Source organism: Cynocephalus volans, chromosome 6, assembly GCF_027409185.1.
Source record: "Cynocephalus volans isolate mCynVol1 chromosome 6, mCynVol1.pri, whole genome shotgun sequence".
Taxonomy (NCBI): Eukaryota; Metazoa; Chordata; class Mammalia; order Dermoptera; family Cynocephalidae; genus Cynocephalus; species Cynocephalus volans.
The window spans coordinates 18,738,910-18,764,694 of record NC_084465.1 but is presented as its reverse complement, the minus strand read 5'-3'; the positions used below and the strand labels follow the sequence as shown (position 1 = coordinate 18,764,694).

At 41.7% G+C, this 25,785-nt stretch overlaps 1 protein-coding gene and 1 non-coding gene across 4 annotated transcripts in view; both read left to right on the top strand.

Annotated features, from left to right (window-relative positions):
- Nucleotides 1–2,256: 2,256 nt before the first annotated feature.
- AKR1D1 (aldo-keto reductase family 1 member D1) overlaps nt 2,257–25,785 on the top strand; it is a 45,499-nt gene continuing 21,970 nt past the window's right edge. For 2 of the 3 annotated variants that reach the window (XM_063100084.1, XM_063100082.1), the window contains exons 1-3: nt 2,257–2,349; nt 18,538–18,705; nt 21,651–21,767. In XM_063100084.1, the coding sequence (XP_062956154.1) occupies nt 2,257–2,349; nt 18,538–18,705; nt 21,651–21,767 (378 nt within the window). Of the gene's footprint in view, nt 2,350–11,986; nt 12,006–18,537; nt 18,706–21,650; nt 21,768–25,785 lie in introns of all 3 variants that reach the window. The other variant, XM_063100083.1, reaches the window with a different exon arrangement.
- TRNAI-GAU (transfer RNA isoleucine (anticodon GAU)) lies at nt 25,284–25,357 on the top strand. Its single transcript has one exon. It is a non-coding gene; the product is annotated as a tRNA-Ile (tRNA).

Sequence of the window (25,785 nt, the reverse complement as noted above, 5' to 3'; positions counted from 1 at the left end):
GCCCAACTATGCCAATTGTCATTCCAGGCTAAGGCCTGGAATCCTGTTCACAGTGCCAATTGTCTAGCTCTTAATCCTGTTTGTGACACCAATTGTCTAGCTCCTTAACCACAACTATACCAGTTGTGGTGCTCTTTTACCTGCTGGTAATCCTGCACCAACTGGGCCGATTGTCGAGCTAAGGCTGGGTCTGGAGCCCACAGACCCCTCAAACCCATTCACAGACTGGGTCGCAAACCCTTCACAGGCCAGGCTGGGTCACCAGACCCTTTCACACAGGTCTATCACCTAGGTAACTGGCCAAAAGGTCCCTGGAGCCATAGGTTAGAAAGCATGGCTGTGTGGGGTGGACACCCGAGGCTGATGCCCACCACCTACTTCACTAAAACTTCTCTCTCTCTCTCTCTCTCTCAACAATAGCAACAAAACTAAAAAGATACATTGGCACACATGCGCACTAACTCCACACACACACACACAATTTGCTTACAAAGGATGCTGAACCACACCCAACTGGACCCAAGGCAAGGGCCCTGACCAAACTATTCTATTTTCCCAACACCAACTGAGCTAACTGTCCAGCCTTAGTCTTTGATTTTTAATGATGGTTCAAAAGCAATTAAGTGGAGAATGCACAGTTTTTAAAACCAACGTAATTGGAACAATAGGACATCCTATGCAAAACAAAACAAAACACCTCTACCTAAATCTGCCAATTATAAAAAATTTATTCAAAATGGATTATAGATCTAAATGGAAAACATGAAACCATAGAACTTTTAGGAAAAAACATAGAGTGAAATTTTTGTGACCTGGATTCAGACAAAAAGTTTGACATAACACTCAAAGCACAACACACAAAAAAAGTGATAAATTGAACATTATCAAAATTAAAATATTTTGGACTGGTCAGTTAGTTCAGTTGGTTAGAGTGCAGTGTTATAACACCAAAGTCAAGGGTTCAGATCCCCTTACCAGCCAGGCACCAATAAAATAAAATAAAATAAAATATTTTGCTCTGCAAAAGACACAGTTAAGAGAATGAAAAGATAAGATACAAACTGAGAAAAAAAATTGCAAACCACATATTCAGTAAGTAATGTGTCAAGAATTAACCAAGAAATCTTAAAACTCAACACTAAGACAAATAATTAAACTTTAAAAATGGGCAAAAGACTTAACAGGCACTTTACCAAGAAGACATATAGCAAGTAAGTAAATGAAAATGTGTTCAACATCATTAGCCACATGAAAATGCAAATTAAGATAACAATGAGATACTACAATAAATCTATCAGAATAGCTGAAATAGAAAACACTGACAACACTAAGTGCTATCAAGGATGCAGAACAATTGCAACTCACATGTGTTGCTAGTGGAGGTACAAAATAGCATATTCATTCTGAATAGAAGTTTGTTACAAATTTTTTTTTTTTTTTTTGGCAGCTGGCTGGTCTGTAGATCTGTACCTTTGACTCCAGTACTATCAGCTCCACACACCCCCAATTTAGCTAACCAGCCAGGCTTCTTACAAAATTAAACATATACTTATTACATGACTTGACAATCCCACTCCTGGATATTTACCCTACGGAAATGAAAACTTAATGTTCGTACAAAAGCCTTTACACAAATGTTTACTCTAGCCCTGTTCACAATCATCAAAAACTGGAAACAAACCAAATGTCCTTCAGTGAGGGAATAAAGAAACAAACTGTGCTGCACATATGTAATGGAATACTACTCAGCAGTAAAAAAATAAATAAATAAACTGGGGTGTCCAGTTAGCTCAGTGGGTTAGAGCATGGTGTCAGCAACTGGAACTCACATGCTTTGCTCGTGGAGATACAAAATGGTATATTCATTCTGAATAGTCATTTGGTAGCCTTTGGGTAAGGGGATCCAAACCCTTGACCTTGGTGTTATCAACACCCCATTCTAAACAACTGAGCTAATCAGCCAGCCATGTTTCTTTTTGTTTTTTCAATTTTTTCTTTGCAGAGATGTAAGCATAAGCTCTCAATGGCTTATGTTATTTACATGCCTCTGATGAAGACCAAAGGACAACCATGGATTTCCTGGAAAATCTGGAAAAAAAACAAATTGAGAAATTATCTGTAAATCTCTCTTCCCTCCCTCTGCTCCTCCCTCCTCTCTTTGATTAAATAGGCCCTGGGACATCTTTTCAAAAAGACTCTCCCTGTGGTGTTCAGAATCATTGCTAGAAAACTGAAACATCAGACTCTCTCTCCAAGATGTACCTCAGTGCTGCAAATCACCGCATACCTCTAAGTGATGGAAATAGCATTCCCATCATCGGGCTTGGTACCTACGCGGACCCTAGCACGGTAAGCTTATCTTTCTTTTTTTTTTTTTTTAACACTTGCCTAAACCATAATCTGTAATTAATTTTGAGTGAATCTCATTGATTTATGTTTTGTAATAATTAAAGCACCCTCTAGGGTCTACTGTATACCTGAATGGATATTGAATTAAAGATCATAGTATATCAGTTTATGTCTAAAAATTAGTTTGGATTAGAGAATGAGCTCTTTCTGCTTCCTTTACTGAAGTTCAGTGGAATGCCGATTACTAATCACGTGATTACATGGCACATGAGATTTGTGAGTTCGTGGCTTGCTTGTGATTTTTTTTTAAGTATATTTGAGAATTCTTGATTTGCTCTAACAAACACTCAGTGAATACCAGCTGTGCACTAAGCACTGGGCTATAGAAGCTTCAAATGTGAAGAGAGCAGTGTCTCTGCTACCTAGGGATTAAAAATCTAATAGAAGAGGCAGAGTCTTGAACAAGTAACTGTAAAACAATCAAATTAAGGGTCAAGTCTGTCTTAGAACTGTAAACACTGAGGCCAGCCCGTGGCTCACTCAGTAGAGTGCGGTGCTGATAACACCAAGGCCATGGGTTCGGATCCTACATGGGGATGGCTGGTTTGCTCACTGGCTGAGCGTGGTGCTGACAACACCAAGCCAAGGGTTGAGATCCCCTTACCGGTCGTCTTTAAAAAAAAAAAAAAAAAAGAACTGTAAACACTGTCTCTCTAACTCAACATGAAAACACAGAAAAGGAAAATACTTAAACTTGACCATGAATTCATGCATGCTGAATTCATGATGATCAGCATGGTGTTGATAACACCAAGCTCAAGAGAATTCAATCCCTGGACCAGCCAGCAGCCAAAATAAATAAACAAATAACAAATCAATGAATTTGGCCATGAGTATTGAAATTGGTTTCCTTTAAAACATAGTAAAGTTTATGCTTATCAGAAGATTATCTTTCCTCACTGTAGTTTAACGTTTAATGCTGATTATCAGAATAAACAGTGGCGTGTGTAGAAATGCTACTGGAATTTGAGTGCTCTTGTATGAATGAACTCTGTAAAGCTTGGTATGAATTTGCCAGGCAGAGAAGCAAAGCTGAGGCAGGACATTTTAAGAAAGGGAAGCATAGAGACATGAGAACATGTGATTTGTTGGGAAGGCCATGATCGTAGTGGCGAGCACATGGAGTTGATGAGGAGGGTGAAGGCAGCTGGGTCTGAAAACGCGAGTTGAGACTGGATTGCCCAGAGAGTTGGAAGATCATTCTAGACAAACGAGAAATTGTCTAAAGTTTAGGAGCAAAGAAATGGCATCATGAGGTCTGTGCTTTTGAAAGATAACTCCGATAGCAGCATGAAGAATGAAGGACAGAAGAGAAATGAACCACTGAAACCAAGAGTTCACAGTGGTGTCACAAACCCACAGTTCACTTTATGTGTCAACCCGCGGGATAGTCAACACAGACCCTGGAGGGGGGAGTGGGAATTTGGATGGGACAAGAGACGCAAGAAATGGAGACAAGACAGTATTCTGATCAAGTCTCGTTTATTAGCAAGAAGGTCACAGCTTATATAGACAGCAGGAGGGAATCAGCAGATAAGGAAGTATGCAGATGTTTTCTGGGAGAAATCACAGGGCAAATCTTTCCAGGAAATGGAACATTTCTCAGCTATATAAAGCAAAGCAGCGGTGATCTACACCTAGGGCTGTGCAAGCAGTAAGAAGGAGAAAAAAGGAGGAAAGGTCACAGCATTTATATCTTTAGTGTCAGAGGGCTATTGGCAGGGCTTCATGACCCTGGGCAGGCTATGACCGGGCTCTTTGGCTCCGGACAACTTTAATTGCCCACTTCCCTTGTTTTTGCTAATGCAAAGGAAAATCGCTCTTGGAACAATGATATGAGTCTGTGTTCTTGGCCCCTTCCTCTTCTTTCTTTGCACATTGTCTCTACATGACCTCATTCATAATCTTGGCTTCAACCAAATATATGCAGAGATTCCCAAATCTATATTTCCTATTCTGTGTGTTATATCTCCCCCATACAGCTATGGACTGGCTACCACCTGGGACACTTTTTAAAATGCACATTCTTGGACCTCACCTCCAATTTACTGAATCTGGATCTCTAAGGGTAGTCTGAGAATCTGCATTTAGCAAGCTCCCCAGGTAGTTCTGATGTACAACCAGGTTCGTGCTCTACCTTCCACAGGCACCTCTAACTCAACATGACAAAACTACTCACCATCTCTCTGTCCCCAAACAATACTCCTTGCAAGGGGCACTGCCACTCCTAGCCACCCAAGCCAAAAACTGCATATATACCTTCATTCTTCCCTCTTCCTCATCTGTCGCCTTGTCCACTACACCCAAATGACTGCTAAATCCTTGTAGATTTTTTCCTAAAGGAACAGTTCCCCAATTCACATCCTCCTCTATATCTCCATTGTCACTTCATTGGTTACGATCTTATTTATCTTTGGGCTATTCTCTTAGTTTTGTCTCCTTCCAATTAATTATCCAGACTGGGGCCTTCAGGATTGTTCTCAAACCTGAATCTGCAGTCACCCCCTGCTTAATCATTTCAATAGCTTCCTATCAATTACAGGGTAAAGTCCACACTCATTACCTTGCATGCAGAGTCTTTGTGGTTTAGCCAGGACCTGTCAGCCCAGCTGCATTGACCACCACTCTCCCACTTCTCCCTATGTGTAAAAAATTACCATAATTCCTTGAATAACTCTCCCATCTCCATGCCTTTGAACACATTGCCCCTTTCCTGGAACACCCTTTCCTTGGATTTGATCATTTGTCTAACTTCTACTAAACCTTCAAGACTCAGCTCAAGGAATACCTCTTCTTAGAAACATATCCGCACTTTGCACCTCCTACCTGCTCACATACCCGTGGTGCTCAACTCTGCTGTAGCACTTATCACACTGCACTGTGCAGTCTGCAGTCTTCAGTCTCTGCAGTCTTCCTCCCTAGACTGTGAAATCCATTAGGAAAAAGACCATGTCTCGTTCAGCTCTATATTCCCAGAACAGTGTATAGTATGTATGGGTGTTCAGCTAATGCTTGTCAAATTAATAAATGACTTTGTGAGAAGAGATGTACATTGTATGTGTGTATCAGAGGGTAGGGAGATGTAAATGGATACAAAATAATAGCTAATGAACACTTAACCATGTGCCAGGAACTCTAAGTGTTTTATATTACATTTGTTTTCTAATATAATCCTCACAACATTATAAAATAGATACTAGTTAACCCCATTGACAGATAGGAAAACTGAGGCTCAGAGATATTAAATAAATTGCCTCAAGATTATATTCTAAGGGACAGAGCTTGGATTTGAACTCATATACTTTGAGTCCAGATCCTATGCTCTGAATTCCATACTATATTGCCTTTTATAAATATATCTTGTATCAATGAAATGCAGCTACATATTCCCATGATTTTCTATGCGTTTTTCTGTATATAAAAGTATCTAGGAATGTGTGTGTGTGTGTGTACGTGTGTATTCTGAAATTCAGTTGTGCTTAAGGAGCTATGTCTACCAATAAGTAAATAAGTATTATTAAGTACCTATTAGGTGCCCTGTCATATTAAATGATGTGGATGGGAGACATTCAAGAGTAGTCAAGTGTCATTTCCCACAAAGAGTCATAACTTCTGGGCCGAGCCCGTGGCGCACTTGGTAGAGTGAGGCGCTGGGAGCGCTGCGACGCTCCCGCCGCGGGTTCGGATCCTATATAGGACTGGCCGAGTGCCGGTCACGAAAAGGACAAAAAAAAAAAAAAAAAAAAGAGTCATAACTTCTGTCAAAGAGCAAAACTGCAACAAATTTAGTTAAACACCTCAATTAGCTTCATTGCAATTCTAGAACTGGGCAACACATTATTTCATAAAATAAAGTGTTCCAATGAGGCTGGTAGTGTTCCAGTGAGGCCAGTTAGCTCAATCAGTAGAGTGTGGGGCTGATAACACCAAGGTCAAGGGTTCCAATCCCCATGTCCACCAGCCCATTAAAAAAAAAAAAAGAATAAGTGTTCCAATGAGCCAAGCAGAGGTCAATTTTATAAACAGAAAAAGGCTAAAGAAAGCAGAAACAAAGAAGAAAAAGCAGATTGGTTATTTCAAAGTTACTTTCCTTGCAAGGTGGGGACAGTAAGACAGAACAATAGAAAAATAATGGATTAGTTAACATCAGGTTACTTCAGGTTATCTCTTCTGTGTAAGGATTAAAGCAGAAGGAACTTCATTATCACACCTATTAAAGATTTAAACTGGCCTGTTTGGGAAACTGGCTGTTATCTCTTTCTCCTGATTTCTCGGAAGGTCAAACCACAATCTAAGTGAAGTAGAACTTAGGAATCACTCCATTTTGATTTTTAATCTGGTCTTTTGGGGTCTAGTACAGAAACTTAACACTTCAGAAGATAAGACATTCACCAATGAGAGAATAAGAGGGGAAACGAAGATAATGCATGCACCCCTTACTGGGCGGCACATCCAGGTTCTTGGTTCATGAAAGAAGAGTCTTTCATGGACCGGCAAGAAGAAAAGAAGAGGGAGACAGAGAAATGGAACATGATAGAGCTTTATTACCAGGTGAAAGTACGTGCCAAAGTGCACAAGCATCTCTGCCAGAGAGAGACACACACACCACCGACCTTGTCCATCTTCTCCATCCCACGTGCAAACTCCCAATGGCCCCCACCTATCCCCTCCTGTCCCCCCTAGTGCACAGGTCCTGGATGATCCAGTCTGAATATTTATAAGCAGCCTCCCTGGGATGTTTCTCTATTTTATTCCTGCCTCACATCCACCACATTTGTGATTAGAAAGATTGCCAGTTGTAAGGTAACACATGGGGTTACTCTAACGTGAGTCAGAAACTTTAATGTGTAGAAAGAGACATAACATGTGTCTAGAAGATTTGGGGTATGGGAGGGGGTAGAACTGGAGTTGAAGGGGCAGATGGGGAGTGGACAGAACAGAGCATCTCAGAGCAGATTCATGGCTCTCTGCTCCAAGTGCCACACAACTGACAACTCCTTAATCATCCACTCCAGGGCTGATGAGCCGGAGGCGGGGACCCATAATAGATAGTTAATACTTATTTACTTATTGGTAGACATAGCTCCTTAAGCACCACTGAGTTTCAGAATACACACACACACACACACACACACACACACAGATTCCTACATACTTTTATATACAGAAAATGCATAGAAAGTCATGGGAATATGTAGCTGCATTTCATTGATACAAGATATATTTATAAAAGGCAATATAGTATGGAATTCAGAGCATAGGATCTGGACTCAAAGTTTATGAGTTCAAATCCAAGCTCTGTCCCTTAGTATATAATCTTGAGGCAATTTATTTAATATCTCTGAGCCTCAGTTTTCCTATCTGTCAATGGGGTTAACTAGTATCTATTTTATAATGTTATAAAATAATCCACAGAAGCCTCCTGTATTAGTCACGGTTCTCCAGAGAGACAGAATCAATAGAATGTTATAATTATATGAGAGGGATTTATTAGGGCAATTAGCTCATGTAGCTATGAAGAAAAGTCCCACAATAGGCTGTCTATAAACCAGATGCCGGTAGCGTGGCTCAGTCCAAGTCCGAAGGCCTCAGAACGAGGGAAGCTGATGGTGGCCTTGGTGTAAGTTCTGGAACCCAAAAGCTGAAGAGTCTCAAGCTCTGATGTCCACGGACAGGAGAGAAGAGTGTATCCCAGCTCCAGCGGATCAAGTGGATTGGATGGTTCCCACCCACACTGAGGGTGGGTCTTTCACACCCAGGCCACTCAGACTTTCATACTAATCTCTGCTGGAAACACCTTCATGGACACACCTAAAAAGATTGCTTTACCAGGTTTCTCAGCATTCCTTCATCTAACCAAGCTGACACCTAGAATTAAACTTCATACCTCCCAAAGAGATCCTTCTCTCTCTCTCTCTCTCTCTCGATAGCTTCATCCAGGTGTGTGTGATAGGCAGGAGGTTTGAGTCCTGTTCCTTTTTTCTGCTTTGATAGAAATTAATTCAGTTTCTATGCATACTATAATGGTCCTGTTTTATTCAATATTTTTCAAAAACTTCAAGTGTGACTCAAGAATGCTACCCAGCATACAGATGACACAAATCCAATACTAATGGTAAATATTTGGAATAACTGGTAATAATTCAGTTCAATAAATATTTATTGTGTGCTATCGTGTGCAAAGCATTCTTCTAAGTAACACAGGGATCAAAACAATGAGCTAGAAACAAGGGATTTTAAAATCGGTAAGTGGAAGGACTGAAGGTAGAAAAAAATAAATGTACATATAACTAAAATATAACAGAGAATTGCCATACCAGCCAGCCACCACCAAAATAAACAAACAAAAAAAGTGCCTTTTTAAAAATTTATTTATTTATTTTGGTTGCTAACTGGTATGGGGATCTGAACCCCTGACCTTGGTGTTATAACTCTGTGCTCTAACCATTAAGTAACTTTTTAAAAGAGATAATACTTGTTCAAAGATGAAAAAAATATTGAACAAATCTAGTTAGGGAGTAGATCAAGAGACATCGAGCTGTGGGGAAGGAGTGGCCTGGAAAGGCAGGTTGGGGTATCTTGCTGCGTGGGTGGCCCTGATGACATTTTGTTGTTGTTGTTGTTGTTGTTGTTGTTGTTGTTGTTCTTTTGTGGCTGGCTGGTACGGGGATCTGAACCCATAACCTTGGTGGTGTTAGGAGGCTGAGCTCTCGGGCCGGCCCGTGGCTCACTCGGGAGAGTGTGGTGCTGATAACACCAAGGCCACAGGTTCGGATCCCATATAGGGATGGCCGGTTGCTCACTGGGTGAGCGTGGTGCTGACAACACCAAGTCAAAGGTTAAGATCCCCTTACCGGTCATCTTTTAAAAAAAAAAAAAAAAAAAGGAGGCTGAGCTCTAACTGAGCTAACCAGCCAGCCCTCTCAGATGAGATTTCTACAGCTGCAGCAAAATTTTCAGAATCTGAAGAGTAAGCCAAAGGCTTTGCACAGGGGGCAAAGAAGAAGCCCTTGACAATGCCAGAAGGAGGCTTAAACATTCAAGCAAGCCATTTGCCCCTGAACTTGGGGAGGTGGGGGGCACAGGGCTCAGGCCTCCTTCTCAGGAATGGGCCATCCTTTAAACAACAAATGCTGCACATCAAGCTGCAAGAATGGGTTGGGGGGGGGCAGATATATAAAGTAACAAAAAATGCCAGGGAGAAAGTGCAAGATTATAATTCAAAACTAGGCTGGCTGGTTAGCTCACTTGATTGGAGTTGGTACTGGTAACACCAAGGTCAAGGGTTCAGATCCCCATGTTACTGTTACCAGACTCAGGTCCAGCGGCCCGCCCCCCTGAAAAGGAAAGAAAAAAACTCAGAAGTCAAACAGTTGGTGTTAGAAAAGCAGATGAATTCAGCTGAAGGAGATGGCAGGCTGTCCCATCTCAAAGACTTACATTTACTGAGGGGTTTTTAAAGGAAGGGCTGAGGGAATGCAATGTGGGAGGTGAAAAGCAGGAGAGCAGGAGACGTGAGTTACGAGGGGTCCGTTTCTATGGGTCAGGTACAAGGTCTCACCAAGGCCTCATCTGGTTTCTGTTCTCATCTTTGCTGTTGTCTCAGGCCCCTGCAAGGTTTTGATTTGTGCCAGTTTACTTGGCTGGTTCCCAAGGTCAGCTTCAGTCCTTTGGCCTTGATCATGTCTCAAAACTCTACAAGTCTCAAGGAAAGAACTGTTAGCTTTGCAAAGTACTAATTAGCTTCTCGGCCTTGTTTTCCTACTAAGTGAGCGAGATAAGAAAGTCAGGGATGGGAAGCAAGAGTGCAGAGAAAAAAACTGTCCTTTTTGAAATCCTCTCCACCCTCCCTAGCCCAGGCAGCTTTCGGTCCCAACATGGCTTCAGTCCTGCTCACTCCAGCATTACCAGGCCCATAGTTCTGCCCACCTGCCCTCTTTCAAAAAACAAACCACTCAAAAGTCAAATGTTGGTGAAAATGGAAGTCAGCTTTTATTCAGGAATACCAGTGACTTGAGGAGAGATAGCACCCTAACCCATCTCCTCGTTAAACCTGGAGAATGGCCAGACTAAAGCCATGTCAAAGACTCAGATATTCTGAGGGATTATTAAAAGAGGGGGCTGAGGGAATGGAACGTGGGAAATGAAAAGCAGGAGGGAGGGGCACGCGAGCTGCCGGGGCTTCAAGCAAGGTCTAAGGCATAAAGTCTTGCCAAGACTGTCTGGTTTCTGCTCCCATGGTCCTGGGTGGAGCATGCTGTCTCAGGGTCCTGCTGGAGTGTTGGAATTGGCACAGCTTTATTGATGTCTTCCTTGGTTTCCCAAGGTCTGCAAGTTTTCAGCTTCAGGCTGACTGGAAAACAACATTACATTTATGTAAATAATGTCATCTTGACCCATAACCAAGGTTCAAAATATCAAATCACAATGGGAAAAGAGGCGACTCAGAGAAATGCATGCCAAGAAAAAAACTGTTTAGTTTAATGTCCTTTTAAAATTTGCCCACAGTCCATGTGGTTTTAGGTCCCAACATGGCTTCAGTCCTGCTCACTCCAACACTTGTACTGGTGAGCCACCAAAAAGAAAAAAAAAAAAAAGATAGTAGAAAAATATTAACCTACCAACTTTAAAATGAATTAAAATGAGAGATGAAATGCACAAAGAGCAAGAAAGCTCCTCTAATAACACAGGCAAAAAATAATAAGGGCTTGAAGGTGGCTGAAGAAAATAATTTGTCTGGAGCCTAGAAGGGAAATAACTTGGCCAAAGGCTACAAATAATTGGAATAGACTCTACAAGTCTTGGTAAGCAACTGGATTCAGGCAAAAGAGGCTGAATAGTAGATCCAAGACTGAAAACGATGTTTCAGGCCAAAGTTACTACATTCTTTGGATCTAAGATTTTGAAATTTATTTGAGTCACTTACCCTATACTTTTGACCTACATTCTTTTCTTTTTTTAATTAGCATTTTAAATTTTGAAATATAATTACTTAGAGGGGGGCAAATAATTTTTAAGCTTACATGTGTATAATCATATTTTCTTGCTCTTTTCTAGAGTTGCACACTTCAACATGCATTTTAACAATATAGTTTAATTTTGCCAGTTTTAAAACTTTATATGAATGCAACATACTATATGCACTATTTTTTGTCTCCCTTGTCTTTCTAAATACGTGGTATGTTACACCCATGTTATTAACCATGTCTTTGGTCATTTTTATTGCTAAGGAATACTTAACTATATGAATATATCAGTGTCCATTTTACTGTTGGTGGGCATTTTGATTGCTTCCAGTTTGGAACTTTACAGACAACATTGCCATGAACAGTCTTCCATATGTCTTATTACACACATTTCTTTGTTCTTTGGCCACCCCAAAATTGGACTCTAGAGCAGCAGTAGTCTATTTCTACTTTTCAATCACATAACAAGCAGACCCATTCATGGCCAAAGTTCAGCCCTCCCCCACCCCATGTGGCCCTAAGTATCAGTTGACACAGCAATGCTGATGCAACAGTCCTGGAGAACATTTGGATAGCACGCTATCTTGTCCAGCTTGTGTACGATTTCAGAGGTACCGATTACATCTTACAGTGTATTTCCACTGGCCCACCCAAACTTATGTCTTAGTGGGTCTGATATAACCCAGCTCATGATCGGTAGCTCTGGCCACATGGTCAGACACACTCTCTTTACAGTGCTCAGTAACAATGTCGTCAATGTAGGTGGTATGACTCACTCCAGAACCCTAGAGGATTACATTACAGTTATCCTATTGGGGCTTGCCATAAACTCCACACCACAGGTAAACTTGGTACTGCAGGGCCTACTGGGTCATATGACCCAAGTGGCAGGGATGCTTGCAGTAAAGGCTGGACCTGCTGCTCAGCCCTTTCCTACTCCAGGCCTACTCAAACCTGTCAGTTTTCATTCCACTCAGTAAATGGGCAGGAACAGCACTGCCAGTGTGGAATATGCTGCTTCTAGAACCTGAAGAAGCTTCCTGGGTACTGTGCTTCCTTCTTAGGGCTTTTCCTGTTATATAGTCATATCTATGACTTTTTTTTTTTTTTTTTTTTAAAGATGACCGGTAAGGGGATCTTAACCCTTGACTTGGTGTTGTCAGCACCACACTCAGCCAGTGAGCGAACCGGCCATCCGTATATGGGATCCGAACCCGGGGCCTTGGTGTTATCAGCACCGCACTCTACCGAGTGAGCCATGGGCCGGCCCATATCTATGACTTTTTGAAAGGATTTCCATCAGCCTCCTAATAATCCATTCTTATTATTGTTATTATTTATTTTTTTATTTTGGTAGCTGGCCAGGACAGGGATTCGAATCCTTGACCTTGGTGTTACCAACACCATGCTCTAACCAACTCAGCTAACTGGCTAGCCCTTCTTATTTTTTTATTGATGCATAACTATTGTATATATTTATGGGGCACAGTGAGACTTTCAAAACATGCAATTGCCAGAACATTCAAAATCCTCTGTTCTTGCTAATTTGAAATATGCAATATATTATTGTTCACCATGGTCCTCTCACTAAGTGTTGGAACACTGGAGCTAATTCCTCCTATCTACCTGTAACTTTGTACCCATGGACCAGCCTCTCACCATCCTCACCTTCCCCTACCGCTCCCAGCCTCTGGCAACCACGAGTCTACTCTTCTTTGAGATCATCCTTTTTAGATTCTGTGAAGGACTCAGATAATGCAATATTTGTTTTTCTGTGCCCGGCTTACTTCGCTTAACACAATGACCTTCAGTTCCATTCATGTTGCTGCAAATGACAGAATTTCATTCTTTATGGTGGAATAGTATTCCATTGTAAATATACCACATTTTCTTTATCCATTTATCTGTTGATGGATGTCTTGGCTATTGTGATTAGTACTGCATTAAACATGGGTGTGCAGATATTTCCATTCTTTATTGCTTAGTTTTGTGTAAATTATGCAATACCCTTATGTCGGTGTTTTAGTCTGTTTTCTGTTGCTATAACAAACACCTGAGACTGGGTAATTTATAAAGGAAAGACATTTATTTGGCTTATGATTCTGGGACAGCTGCATGTGGCACAGACCTCAGGCTGCTTCTACTCATGGCAGAAAATGACAGGAAGCTGGCGGGTACAAGCAGATCACATGGTGAGAGGAAGCAAGAGAGAGAAGCAAGAGAGAGAGAGAGAAGGTGCCAGGGTCTTTTTAAGCAACGAAAACTCACTCATTAATCCATTCATGAGGGATCCGCCCCCATGACTCAATCAGTTTCCAACACTGCCACATTGGAGATCAAATTTTCACATGAGTTTTGGAGGGCACAACTCATCCAAACTCCATCATTCTGCCCCTGGACCCCCAAAACCCATGTTCCTCTCACATACAAAATACAATCATTCTATCCCAACAGTCCCAAAAAAGTCTTAGCTTGTTGCAGTGCCAACTTAAGTCTCATCTGAGACCAAAAGCAAAAGTCCTTCCAGCTATGAACCTGAAAAGCAAAACCAAATTTATCTACTGCCAAGATACAATGGTGGAACAGACATTGGGTACACATTCCATTCTAAAAGGGAGGAATAGGCCAAAAGAAAGGAAAAACAAGCCCTAAACAAGTCCGAAACCCAGCAGGGCAGACATTATGTCTTAAAGCTCCAAAATAATCTTCTTTGACTCCAAGTCCTGCATTCTGGGCACAATTGGGCATCTGGGCTCCCAAAGCATCAGGCAGCCTTGTTCCCACAGCTCTGCCAGGCACAGCCCAGTGGGCCACGCTGGTGCCTATGGCTTTTCCAGGCCTGTGTTGCATGTTACCAGTGGCCCCGAAGTTCTGGGGTCCTGGCGACAGCCCTGCTGCATTGGCTGTACTAGACATTTCCCTGGTGAGGGCTCTCTGTGGGGGTTCTGACCCCACTGTGCTGCTCAGCATCGCTCTAGTAGATGGTCTCTGTGGTGGCTCCACCCCTGTGGCAGGTCCCTGCCTGGGTCCCCAGGCTTTTCAATATATCTTCTGGAATCTGGGTGTAGGCTGCCACGCCTCCACTGCTCCCATGTTCTGCCGGCCTGCAGACTTAACACCAGGTGGATGCCACCGAGGTTTCGGGCTTCTACTCTCCAGGGCTGCTGCATGAACCACACTTGACACCACACCAGCTGGAGCAGCTGGGATGCAGGGAGCAGGTTCCTGAGGGTAGCTGTGCCCCAGGTCTGTCCTCTGGGACAACTCAGTCCTTCTAGGCCTCAGGGCCTGTGATGGGTGGGGCACCCTTCCAGACTTCTCAAATGTCTTTGGGGTATTTTTCCTATTGTTCTGGTTTTTAGCATCTGGCTGCCTCACCACCAAGATAATGTCTTTAGCAACCAGTTTACCTGCTTCACTCTTGTATTTTCCTCCAGCTCTCCGCTTCTCTACCACATGGCCAGGCTGCAAACTTTCCAAATCTTTACACTCTGCTTCACTTTTAAAATCTGGCTTTACATCATGATTTTGCTGCCATAACTCAGAGTAGGCTCTTAAAAGCAACCATGCAGCTTCCTTATGCTTTGCTGCTTAGAAATTTCTTTGGCCAAATGCTCTGGTTCACAACTCATAAGTTCCACCTTCCACAAAGTCCAAGGACATGGACACAATGCAGCCAGGTTCCTTGCTACGGTGTAGTAAGGGTTATCTTTTGTCCAATTCCCAATAAGTCCCTCATTTCTATCTGAGACCTCATCATCCGCATGGCCTTTACTGTCCACATTTCTATCAGCATTCTGCTCGCTACCACATAAGTCTCTAAGACATTCCAAACTTTCCCTCATCTTTTTCTCTTCCTCTAAGTCCTGCAAACTCCTCCAACCTTTGCCCATTACCCAGCTCCAAAGCTGCATCCACATTTTCAGGTATCTGTATAGCAACACCCCACTCCTCAGTACCAATTTTCTGTTTTAGCCCATTTTGTGTTGCTATAACAGAACTACCTGAGACTGGGTAATTTATAAAGGAAAGAGGTTTATTTGGCTTATAATTCTGGGACAGCTGCATGTGGCACAGGCCTAAGGCTGCTTCTACTTATGGCAGAAAGTGGCAGGCAGCCAGTGGGTACAAGCAGATCACATGGCGACAGGAAGCAAGAGAGACAGAGAGAGGAGGTGCCAGGGTCCTATAAACAACAAGTTCTCACGCGAACTAATAGAGCGAGAACTCATTACTCCTCCTCCCCCAGGGAGAGCATTAATCCATTCGTGAGGGACCCACCGCCATGACTCAATCAGTTTCCAACACTGCCACATTGGAGATCAAATTTCCACATGAGTTTTGGAGGGGACAACACATCCAAACTCCATCAGGCTGCTTATCTAACTTCCCCTTAAGGTAAGATTGCCAGATTTAGCAATTAAAAATATAAGATGTCCAGGTACATTTGAATTTAAGATAAACAATGAATTATTTTCAAATATAAGTATGTCTCACTTAATATTTGGGAGGTACTTATACTAAAAATTATTTCTTGCTTATCTGGAATTCAAATTTAAATGGGCATCCTGTATTTCACCTGGAAACTCTACCCACCTGAGACTGGATAATTTATAAAGCACACAAGTTCATTTCTCACAGTTCTGGAGACTGGGAAGTCTAAGATCAAGGCACTGGCAGGTTAGGGCCCAGTCTCTGTCTGCTTCCAAGATGGCACCGTGAACACAGTGTCCTCTGGAGGGGAGCAAAGTTGTTATTCACATGACATAAGAGCAGAAGAGGGACAAACTCACTGCAAGCCCTTTTTATAGTGGCATTAATCTATTCAGGAAGGCAGAGCCCTCATTACCTAAACACCTCTCCACACTGTTGCACTGGGATTTAAGTTTCAAAATGAGTTTTGGAAGGGACAAAAACATTTGAACCACAGTTAATGGAAAACTTATACCACAAGTGTTAAGAATTTCCCAGGTGCTTTTGTCCTGTCAATGTTCAGAGGACATGGGAGGCTGGCCAGTTAGCTTGTAAGATTCGTGCACCATGCACAAATCCCACAGACTGGGACAGCTCACTTCACAAAGACCATGAGACTGAGACCGATGCAATTAAGCAAGAGGGACTTTATCCCAGCATGCTGGGGTCACCTTGTCTCCTGGATAGAGGAGACCCCAAGTTTACAGTACAAGCACCTTTTATACAGTTTTTCTGAACAGATCTTTGTGACAGGATGAGTTGTTGGTTATCTGTGGCGCCTTTAGATTTATGGGTAGGCTTTAGCAGGCTGGTATCCCGATAGATCTGTGGCACCTTTAGATTTACAGGTAGGCTTTAGCAGGCTGGCTGGCACCCCGATAAGGAACAGTGCATTTCTCAATCGTTTATCTTCCCCGGGGTCTGGCCAGGTGGCTTTTAGAAAAGGAACTTAGTCAGTTCCTGGAACCGGTTGGGGGTCATTCCCTCCCTGGAATGTTTAGTGTGCTCGGGCCCACCTGATCTTTGTATGGCCCCTTAGAAGCTGCTTTACTTAAAATGTTTTTAGCAAGCATTTGTTATAAAACTGCATATACTAAAGTTATACTTTTCTACAATTCCCCTACAAGCTCAGTTGGTCAGAGTGCACCAAGGTCATGGGTTCAGATGCCTGTACCAGCCAGCACCCACCCACAAAAAAAAACAACAAAAAACCCCACAATGATCAGGGGACAGGATATTCTCATTCTTAGCTTTGTTTGTTTGTTTGTTTGGGTTTTGTTTTGTTTTGCCTTTTGTTTTGGTGCCTGGCCAGTAGGAGGATACCTGTGCTTAATTGCAGTGGATGCTTATCATTTTATGGTGCCTTGTCATCCATTTCAAATTCAAGTTTAGCTTTCTAGTGTCAGAGGCAAGGCTCAGTCACCCTTGACACCACTTCCAGGGCCACACCACACCAAAATGGCTCCAGCTGGTGGCCACAGATAAGAACTCAGACATCTCTCCCACCTAGCAGACTGGGCTGCCTGCTTTCCTGCCACTTCCTTTACATGGACCATTCAGGAATCTGCCTGTGAACTTAAAGTCACCCATAATTTTCTCATATATACTGCTAATTGCCACACTCTCTTCTCGGTCCCTGCCTGCCCTCCCTGCCCTCTGTGTGTGGTCTCCAGGCACACAGGGTATCCCCCAGGGTCTGTAAGTACTAAAACTCAAACTTTCACACAGTGCCTGCATTCTGACCTCTGACAGTAGGTGATCCCCTGCTGGTGCTCTTTTGTCCACGTTTCTGTGGCTGCTGGGGACGGTAGCTACCAGCTAAGTTGATAGAGTTTCATTTAAAACATTAATGCAGGTCAATGAAATGAACAAAGATTTAGCTAACAAATTTGATAAAAAATATATCTTGAAAAATCTAACATGTCCCCCACTGGTCTTTTGCCCCCAGCTTTACCGAGGCATAACTGACATACTTCAAACTGCACATATTTAAAGTATACAATTTGATGAGTTTGACATATACATATGCCTGAAAAACCATCAACACAAGAGAGATAACAAACATACCCATCAGCTCCAAAAGCTTCCTCATGCCGCTTTGTAATTCCCCTTCTCCCATACCCCTCCCTCCAGGCAATCACTGTTCTGTGTCTGTCTCTATAGACTAGCATTTTATGTCAATGGAATAATAACATATTCATTCTTTTTGATCTGGCGTCTTTCATCAAGTATAATTATCTTGAGATTCACCTGTATTTTCGTGTGTATCAGCAGTTCATTCCTTTTTATTACTGGGTAGTTATCACATTCTGGGAATATATCTCAATTTGTTTACCAAAACCTTTTGTTTTATAATTTAGCCTTCTTCAATTAATTTGGGCCCTCCTATAACAAGGCTTCCATGAAATCTACCGCCACTGGTAAAATTGATCAGATCCCATTTCTGAAGCCACAAAGCTGAGGGCAGATCTGGGATGGATGGAATCTCCTGCTGAGGGAAGGGAGGCCTCTGGGAGGTCGGTTTATCATTTCTCTGGACACCATCTTCCAATCAAAACAGCATGGAATGGGGAATGTGCCATTTTAGCTGTAAAACAATGTGCATGAAAAAATGTCTTGATTAATCATGATTAAACTAAAGGAAAGACCTGTTTCTTTCTCCCCAACCCCAACCTCTGTGTCGTTTCAGTCCTCTAAGGAAAGCTGTGCAGCATCAGTGAAGGTTGCCATCGACACTGGGTACCGACACATTGACGGGGCCTACATCTACAGAAACGAGCATGAAGTGGGAGACGCCATCCGAGAGAAGATAGCAGAAGGAAAGGTGCGGAGGGAGGACATCTTCTACTGTGGAAAGGTGAGACATCACCTTTGCGCTTTATCTCCTTACATTCATGCTGCATCTAGTGCCACTTTTCTTTGCTAAAGTATGTGGGACTCACCAAGAGTGGGAGGAGACCTCTCCCTCCCCCTTGTCAATTGCCATATTCCCCACTGTAGCCAAGAACCTAGGGACTAATTAGTCCCCTGAAGGTTAGAGATATTTATCTCTATTTATTTAGAGATACATTTATAGATAGCAAAAACTATAAATCCAAGCAAAGCAAAGCAAACACAAATGTCAGGATAGTGTGGACTATGCATAGCGGATGGCCTATAGTGGGCTTTGTGGATGGGTAAGGTTCTATTTCCTGACCTCAGTTGGGGGGAAGAGGAGGTCAGGTGTTTATTTTGTTATTAATCGTCCATCTGTGTGTGTGAGTGTGTGTATATGTGTGCATAATTGCACTCTTGTTGAGTACACTGTATTTAATAATAACAGTTTGGGTTTGTTTGTTTTTTTCAAAGGTAATCTAAGATGACACCAAAATCATGCAAAATAGAATTTTCAGCATTCTTAGATTATCGGGTTATTCATTAGTTTGGGAGAAGCGATAGTAAGCAAAGTAGCATTTCGAGGAGAGAAAGAGGGTTAAAAAATAAGTATTTGAGTAAGTGTAATTAACTTGGAAGTGGGATCAACTTTTGAAACCAATGAATTTTGTTTAATAAAAGCAAACATAAATAAAAAAACAAGTTCATAAGGTCACACATCCGAAAGTTACCTGTGTGGGCTTCTTGGGCCTTTAGCAAGACTTTAGCTTAACGTCCTAGAGAGTCATTTATCATGATGGTGGGTGCTAAAGTTAGCATATAAGAAGAAAATGGTCAAAACTGCCTTTAAAATCCTTTAAATGTTTTTTTTTGGTGGCCAGTACAGAGATTGAACCCTAAACCTTAGTGTTACCAGCACCATTCTCTGACCAACTGAGCTAACCAGCCAGCCCTAAATCCTTTAAGTTGCCAAAAAGTACAGTTGCATATACAACCTGATACTTATGCATATATAATGTCAATAATGTGCTGTATTGTCCCGACCCACGGGAGATTCAACACAGATCCTGGAGGGGGGAGCGGGAATTGGATGGGGCAAGAGATGCGAGAAATGGAGACAAGACAGTATTCTGATCAAGTCTCATTTATTAGCCAGAAGGTCACAGCTTATATAGCCAGCAGGACGGAATCAGCAGATAAGGAAGTATGCAGATGTTTTCTGGGAAAAACCACAGGGCAAATCATTCCGGGAAATGGAACATTTCTCAGCTATCTAAAGCAATGCAGCGGTGATCTACGCCTAGGGCTGTGCAAGCAGTAAGAAGGAGAAAATGGCGGAAAGGTCACAGCATTTATATCTTTAGTGCCAGAGGGCTATTGGCAGGGCTTCATGACCCTGGGCAGGCTATGACCGGGCTCTTTGGCCCGAGACACTTTATTTAATAAAGCACACATATGCAAAATGTGACAGTATTTACTTAAGTCACATCAGAAAGAGTGAGTAGCTGAGCTCACATAACGCGCAGGCACTCACGCCCCAGCAGGGTCAGTTTTCATTGCCATCACTCAAGAGGCAGTGTGGCATGGTGGTGAAGTGTACAGACTCTGGTGCTAGATTGCCAGGTCAGAGTCATAGATCTGTCACTTCTAGCTGTTGAGTTACTTAGCATTTCCAGACCTCAGTGTTCCTCTCCGTTAAAATGGGGATAATAATGTCAACTACTTCATAAAGTTGTTATGAGTTAACATTTACAAAGCACTTAAACAGTACCCAGCACAAAGTTAATACTGTATGTGTTCATTGAATAATAGTAAATTAAAATATAAAACAATTTTCCCTTAGAAGGGGTGGCAGCAATAACACCAAAGGGGCCCAGAGTAACAAGAGCTACAAAAAAATACACATTTTTTCACTACCTTCTCCACATTTCATTTTCTCTTCTCTTTTCTTGCTTTGAGGGCAATAAAACATTGCCCAAAGGGGGAAAGAATCAGATTTTACCAATTTTGTTTGCACTTTCTTGTAACAAAAAGGGTGCAAAAATACACAATTTTTATTTTTTCCAAAAAAGTCTTTGAGCAAAATTGATGCTCCGAGAAGATATACTAAGTTATCCTATGGGTCTGAGGACCCCTTGGCATCCTATGTTTTACCCACCTAAGGGGACACACCCTTCAGTGTGACAAACCAAGCCTTAATCTTTCATTGTGTAACTCTTCAGAGATCAAGGAGATACTTAGTAGGAACTGCAGAAATGCCCTGGGGTCTGAGTAGAACCAAATGAGAACAAAAGAGAGCAGTAAAAGGGAATGTCAATCTATGTAATAATTTAACATTTCACCAGGCTTCTGCACCACCTGTCACAATGCAAAGGATCCACTGAAGCCATGCATATAACTTGCTCATTTTAAACACACGTTTTATAGAGTGGCATGAAAATAAAGTGCCAGGCTAGGTCAGAACATCTAGCTAGATGCATGTTCCCTAGTTGCACAATGAGGAAAAGTGAAGATTTTAAGGGAAACTTAGGAAATTAGCATGGGGCGGGGCCAGGGGAAAGGAAGACTTTGTCACCAAATTAGGTACTCTGAGGTCAGGTAGATCTTTAAGTCTCTTGTACATACTATATTCGAATAAAGTTATACTCTGGGTGTCAAGAGTTTCATCCACTCATATTTATTTATTTGTTTGTTTGTTTGTTTGTTTGTTTGCTGCTGACAGGTACAAGGATCTGAACCCTTGACCTTGTGTTATAATACTACGCTCTAAACTCATCCTGTATTTAGATGACACTGCAGCATAAATATATTTTTGTGAAATGAAATGAGTGAATAAAATGTGTATGAATGCTTTGTAAGGAATATAGGGCTGCTTTATTGTAAAAATAGTGTTGGCATTAGTTAACCATCCCCCTTTGATTCTTTCAGCTGTGGGTTACAAATCTTGACCCAGAGAGGGTCCGCCCAACTCTGGAAAAGACACTCAAGACCCTCAAACTAGATTATGTGGATCTTTACATCATTGAAATGCCCATGGCCTTTAAGGTGAGTTCAGATGCCTAAAGTTAGGCCTCTGCACCCTGGTGACCATGAGCCAATAACTATGTGCATGAAGCCTGTTCATTAATTAGCACCACAGAATATTATGGTGTTTTGTTACCATAGAGCAGAGAATACTGACCTAGCCTGACAAATGCAAAAAAAAAATTTTTTTTGAGCAGACTCAGGCCTGTATTCCAAGTTTCTGGATTCTTAATTGAATGCTGTTTCTACTATACCCTGTTTTTCAGATATAGTTTAAACTCTCTCCATCAAACCACATGTAGTGCCCTAACTGTAGTCCACATTTTAGTTGCCCAGCCTCCAGATACAACTGTTTTACTACTCAAACAGTCTTAAAAATGTCCCTGCACAACATAATGCAAACTAATATACACACAACTACAAACATAACTTCTACCACCTCCAAAGGGAGATAATCCAAAGAATAGTCAGATTTGGGGAGCCAGCTTCAAGGCAAGTGTATCTAGATGACATCTATTCATCTAGTTCAAATGCATTTGGGAGCTGGCTTCACAGTTCCTTTGGTAATCAGAGGCTTTTGCTAGTCAGGTAAGAATTTCATGGACAAGACAATATCCCTTAAAAGTTTGATAGGCTTTCAGTAAATTCACATTCAGTCAGCTTCATGAGTGAGTAATTAAAACTAGAAATCTTACAGGGTCACATATCTAATAACTGGCCTGTGGGTTTCTGCCTCTTAGTATAGAGCCTCCTTGCTCTGCCCATCTGCCTAGTCCTTGGTTTAATGACCTCCATTTTGGTCTCTGGCTTGAAATAATACAAAACAGGGAGGCAGAGATAACGAGTTCTTTGCACCAGTCTGCATCCCACTGGACAGCGCATGTTTGACAGGTGGTACATTCATGGCCTAAGATCTTGCCTTTACAGGATCCTTGAGAACCATTGTTCTCCCAAGGCTCAAATGGAAAGCAAGTTCCCCATGCAGCAGCTACTCTAGCAGGTTCACTTGCACCAGTTACTCTAACACCTCAGCTCACTGCATCTTGGACTGCAGTTTCTACCACTTGCACAAGTCTGGAGATGCAGAACACTCACACAACAAGTTAAGTGAAGCAAGGGATAACAGAAACCTAGGATTCATGGTAAGCTGGTCCCCCAAGGCTTGGGGAAGTTGCCAGGGTGGATGGAGTCTCATCTGTGCATGCCCATTGCATCACAGCTGAAGGACTCCAAAAGCAATCTGCTCTAGTCATCACAGAGTCGCTGGGCTAAAGCGTTGTAAGACATCCTGTTCTACAAGGGACAGGAAAAGAGCCTGAGCATTTCTGATCATTTCCTCCTTATGTCAGGATGTTGTATTCCCAGCACATTCAACAGTTATTTTTGAGAACTAAAAATGAGAAAGAGGGAAGAGTTGGGTTAGCCAAGGTCATCCATGGACTTGTCCTGTACTAACTTTATTTTCTACTAGTTTTCTTATCTTCCTGCCTTTTCTAACTCTGCGAGGCTCAGATCTGATCTTTTGCAGTCATCTTGGATTGCATCCAGAAGCAGAAAGAACCCATTTTAGTAAAGCATCATCTTACCTCTCATCTTACAAGCCCAGTAGCAACAAACACATTTATCTTTCCTGAAGGAGCTGACCAAAGGCTGCAAAAATGGCCAACAAACCCAGTGTTTTTCTACTAATACCCTAAAGCTCCAGCCTTAGTAAGCCCATTGTCTGAGTTTCAAGACACAGCAAGGCAACAATTTAACCAGATGCCGTACTATCACTAGCAGGGATTGCCAATTCTCAGATGAAGGTGGGAAAATCCTCAATGTTCCCAATCCCACATTGACTGAGCCAATTCTGCATTTTAAGTTCCATTACCTACAATACCCAAACACCTCTGCATTAATCAGGACTCTTGTTATAAATTGCAAAAATCCAATTCAAATGGAGTTTAGCAAAAATAAAAATTAAAAAATGAATTAAGAATTCTAAATGGTATCTCATTCAGGCACAAGTGAGTCCTGAAGTTCACACTGTGTATCCGTATTCTGGCCCTTTCTCTTTCTCCGTGTTCTGGTTGGCTTCAGTCTCAAAAATCTGTCTGTATGATGGCAAAATGACTGTTGACATGCTAAGCCTACAGTGTCAATACAACCTGAGCATTCAGAGAGAGAAGAAATATTAATACTAAACCTCACGGAGAAATATTGATTAGCTTTGCTTGGGTCATATACCTATTGCTGACTAATCTTTGGTCTCTATAGCCAAAAGCGAGAGTGGGGAGCTGAGTCAATACACCCAAACAGCATTGTTACACTTCCCTCCGTGTAACCGAGACAGAAAAAAGAGAAAGAAAGAATTCACTCAAGGTAACATGAATGAGGCCTGGAGGGATGCCGCCCATCCCGGGAGCAGCAGCCCCGATTCAAAATCAGCCTTTCTTTTTATTGACAAGACAAGGAAGTTTCACATGAAAAATCAGTTGATTCAATCATCAAAGAAGGACATAAAAACAAGCAGTGTAAAACTTGTAACGGCAGTAAATTAACAATGTGACATTCCAGAATGTAATTTGTAAAAAGCTAGGTTAATTCACCAACAAACAGCTTGTCCTTAGTAAACATTTTCTTTTCCACATACTTCCTACAGTGATTTCCTTAGCATGTTTAAACATCAGTCAAGCAGTTTCCTTAACAGATCTTAAGAACAATCAGTAGGTTAAATAGTCAATAGTCATTCAAGCTGGAATCAAACCAGCAACCTAAAACAGTCAAAGTACACAATCCCATCCCTAAACAGTGATTAGAACTGATTAGATGGCTTTTGCCAAACTTATCTGTGGGCTTTTGTCCCCTACTCAAGAACCTTTTGGCTCATTCATGCATTATCTAAAAATCCTATTCTAAGATCAAAAGAGAATCAAGGTTTCTAACCCACTACACAGCATGAAATGAGTTCCTCCAGAGAAGAGGGCATAGGGATGGTAGAAAACAAAAATAACAGATTGCCACTGTACTCAGTAATTAGATATCACATAGTTTGATTCCCATCTCTGTCACATATGAGCCAGACAATTGGTTACTTATACCTAATCTCTTTCCCACATCACCTAATCATGGTATACTGGAAAGACTATGGACTTTTGAGTTGCACAGAAAAGGGTTTACGTTCAGCTTCATTACTTACTAGAATCATTGCTTTGATCTTTCTGAACTTGAATTCCGTCACCCATAAAATGGAGGCAATAATGACTTTCAAAGTCCGTCAGAAATGAGAACACATGCTGGGTCCTGTGATGCCAGATTCACACTCTTTCTCCTACACTATATCTCCTCTTCTGCCTCATCTTCCCAAGCCCAGGATTCCCAGCACCTTGTGGACTGCGGTGATTTCTCGGTTTCAGGTTCTCAGGTGTTATTACCTCAGCCTTCATCCTTACTTAGTTAATATTGACTCTTGTTCAAATGGTGGATTTCTAATCTGAGTCTTAAAAATTTGGAGAGAACCTGTATTTAAAAGTAAGAAAATCAAATTTGCTTCTGGGCTGGTTAGCTCAGTTGGTTAGAGCATGGTGCTGATAATGCCAAGGTCTGGGGTTCGATCCCAGTACCAGCCAGCCAAAAAGAAAAAATTACTTCTCTGGCTGACAAATGACTTAAAATCTTTTTGGAGAAAGTAAATAGAGAATTTCCATTCATATTCATGATGAGATCAAGGCTCAAGGACACAGAAGGTAAGAAATGACACAATGTAACGACATTACCTCTGAACTAAAACTGTGTTTGAGAAATCAATTTTTGAAGCTAAAATATCACATGCTTTTTGAATCTCATGATTTTTTTAAACAAAAACCCTTTCATCCTAAATCATCTCAGCACTTTTATTATTTTTTAAGTGTGAAGTTAAGAAGCAGACATAATTTCAGAACAAAATACAAAATACAAAAAATTGTAAGATATTTTTAAAAGATGAGTGAACAGAAATGAAAGTCAATAGCGTGTATTTTTAGAGGATTGGATTATTCTTTCAATAATGTCTGACAGT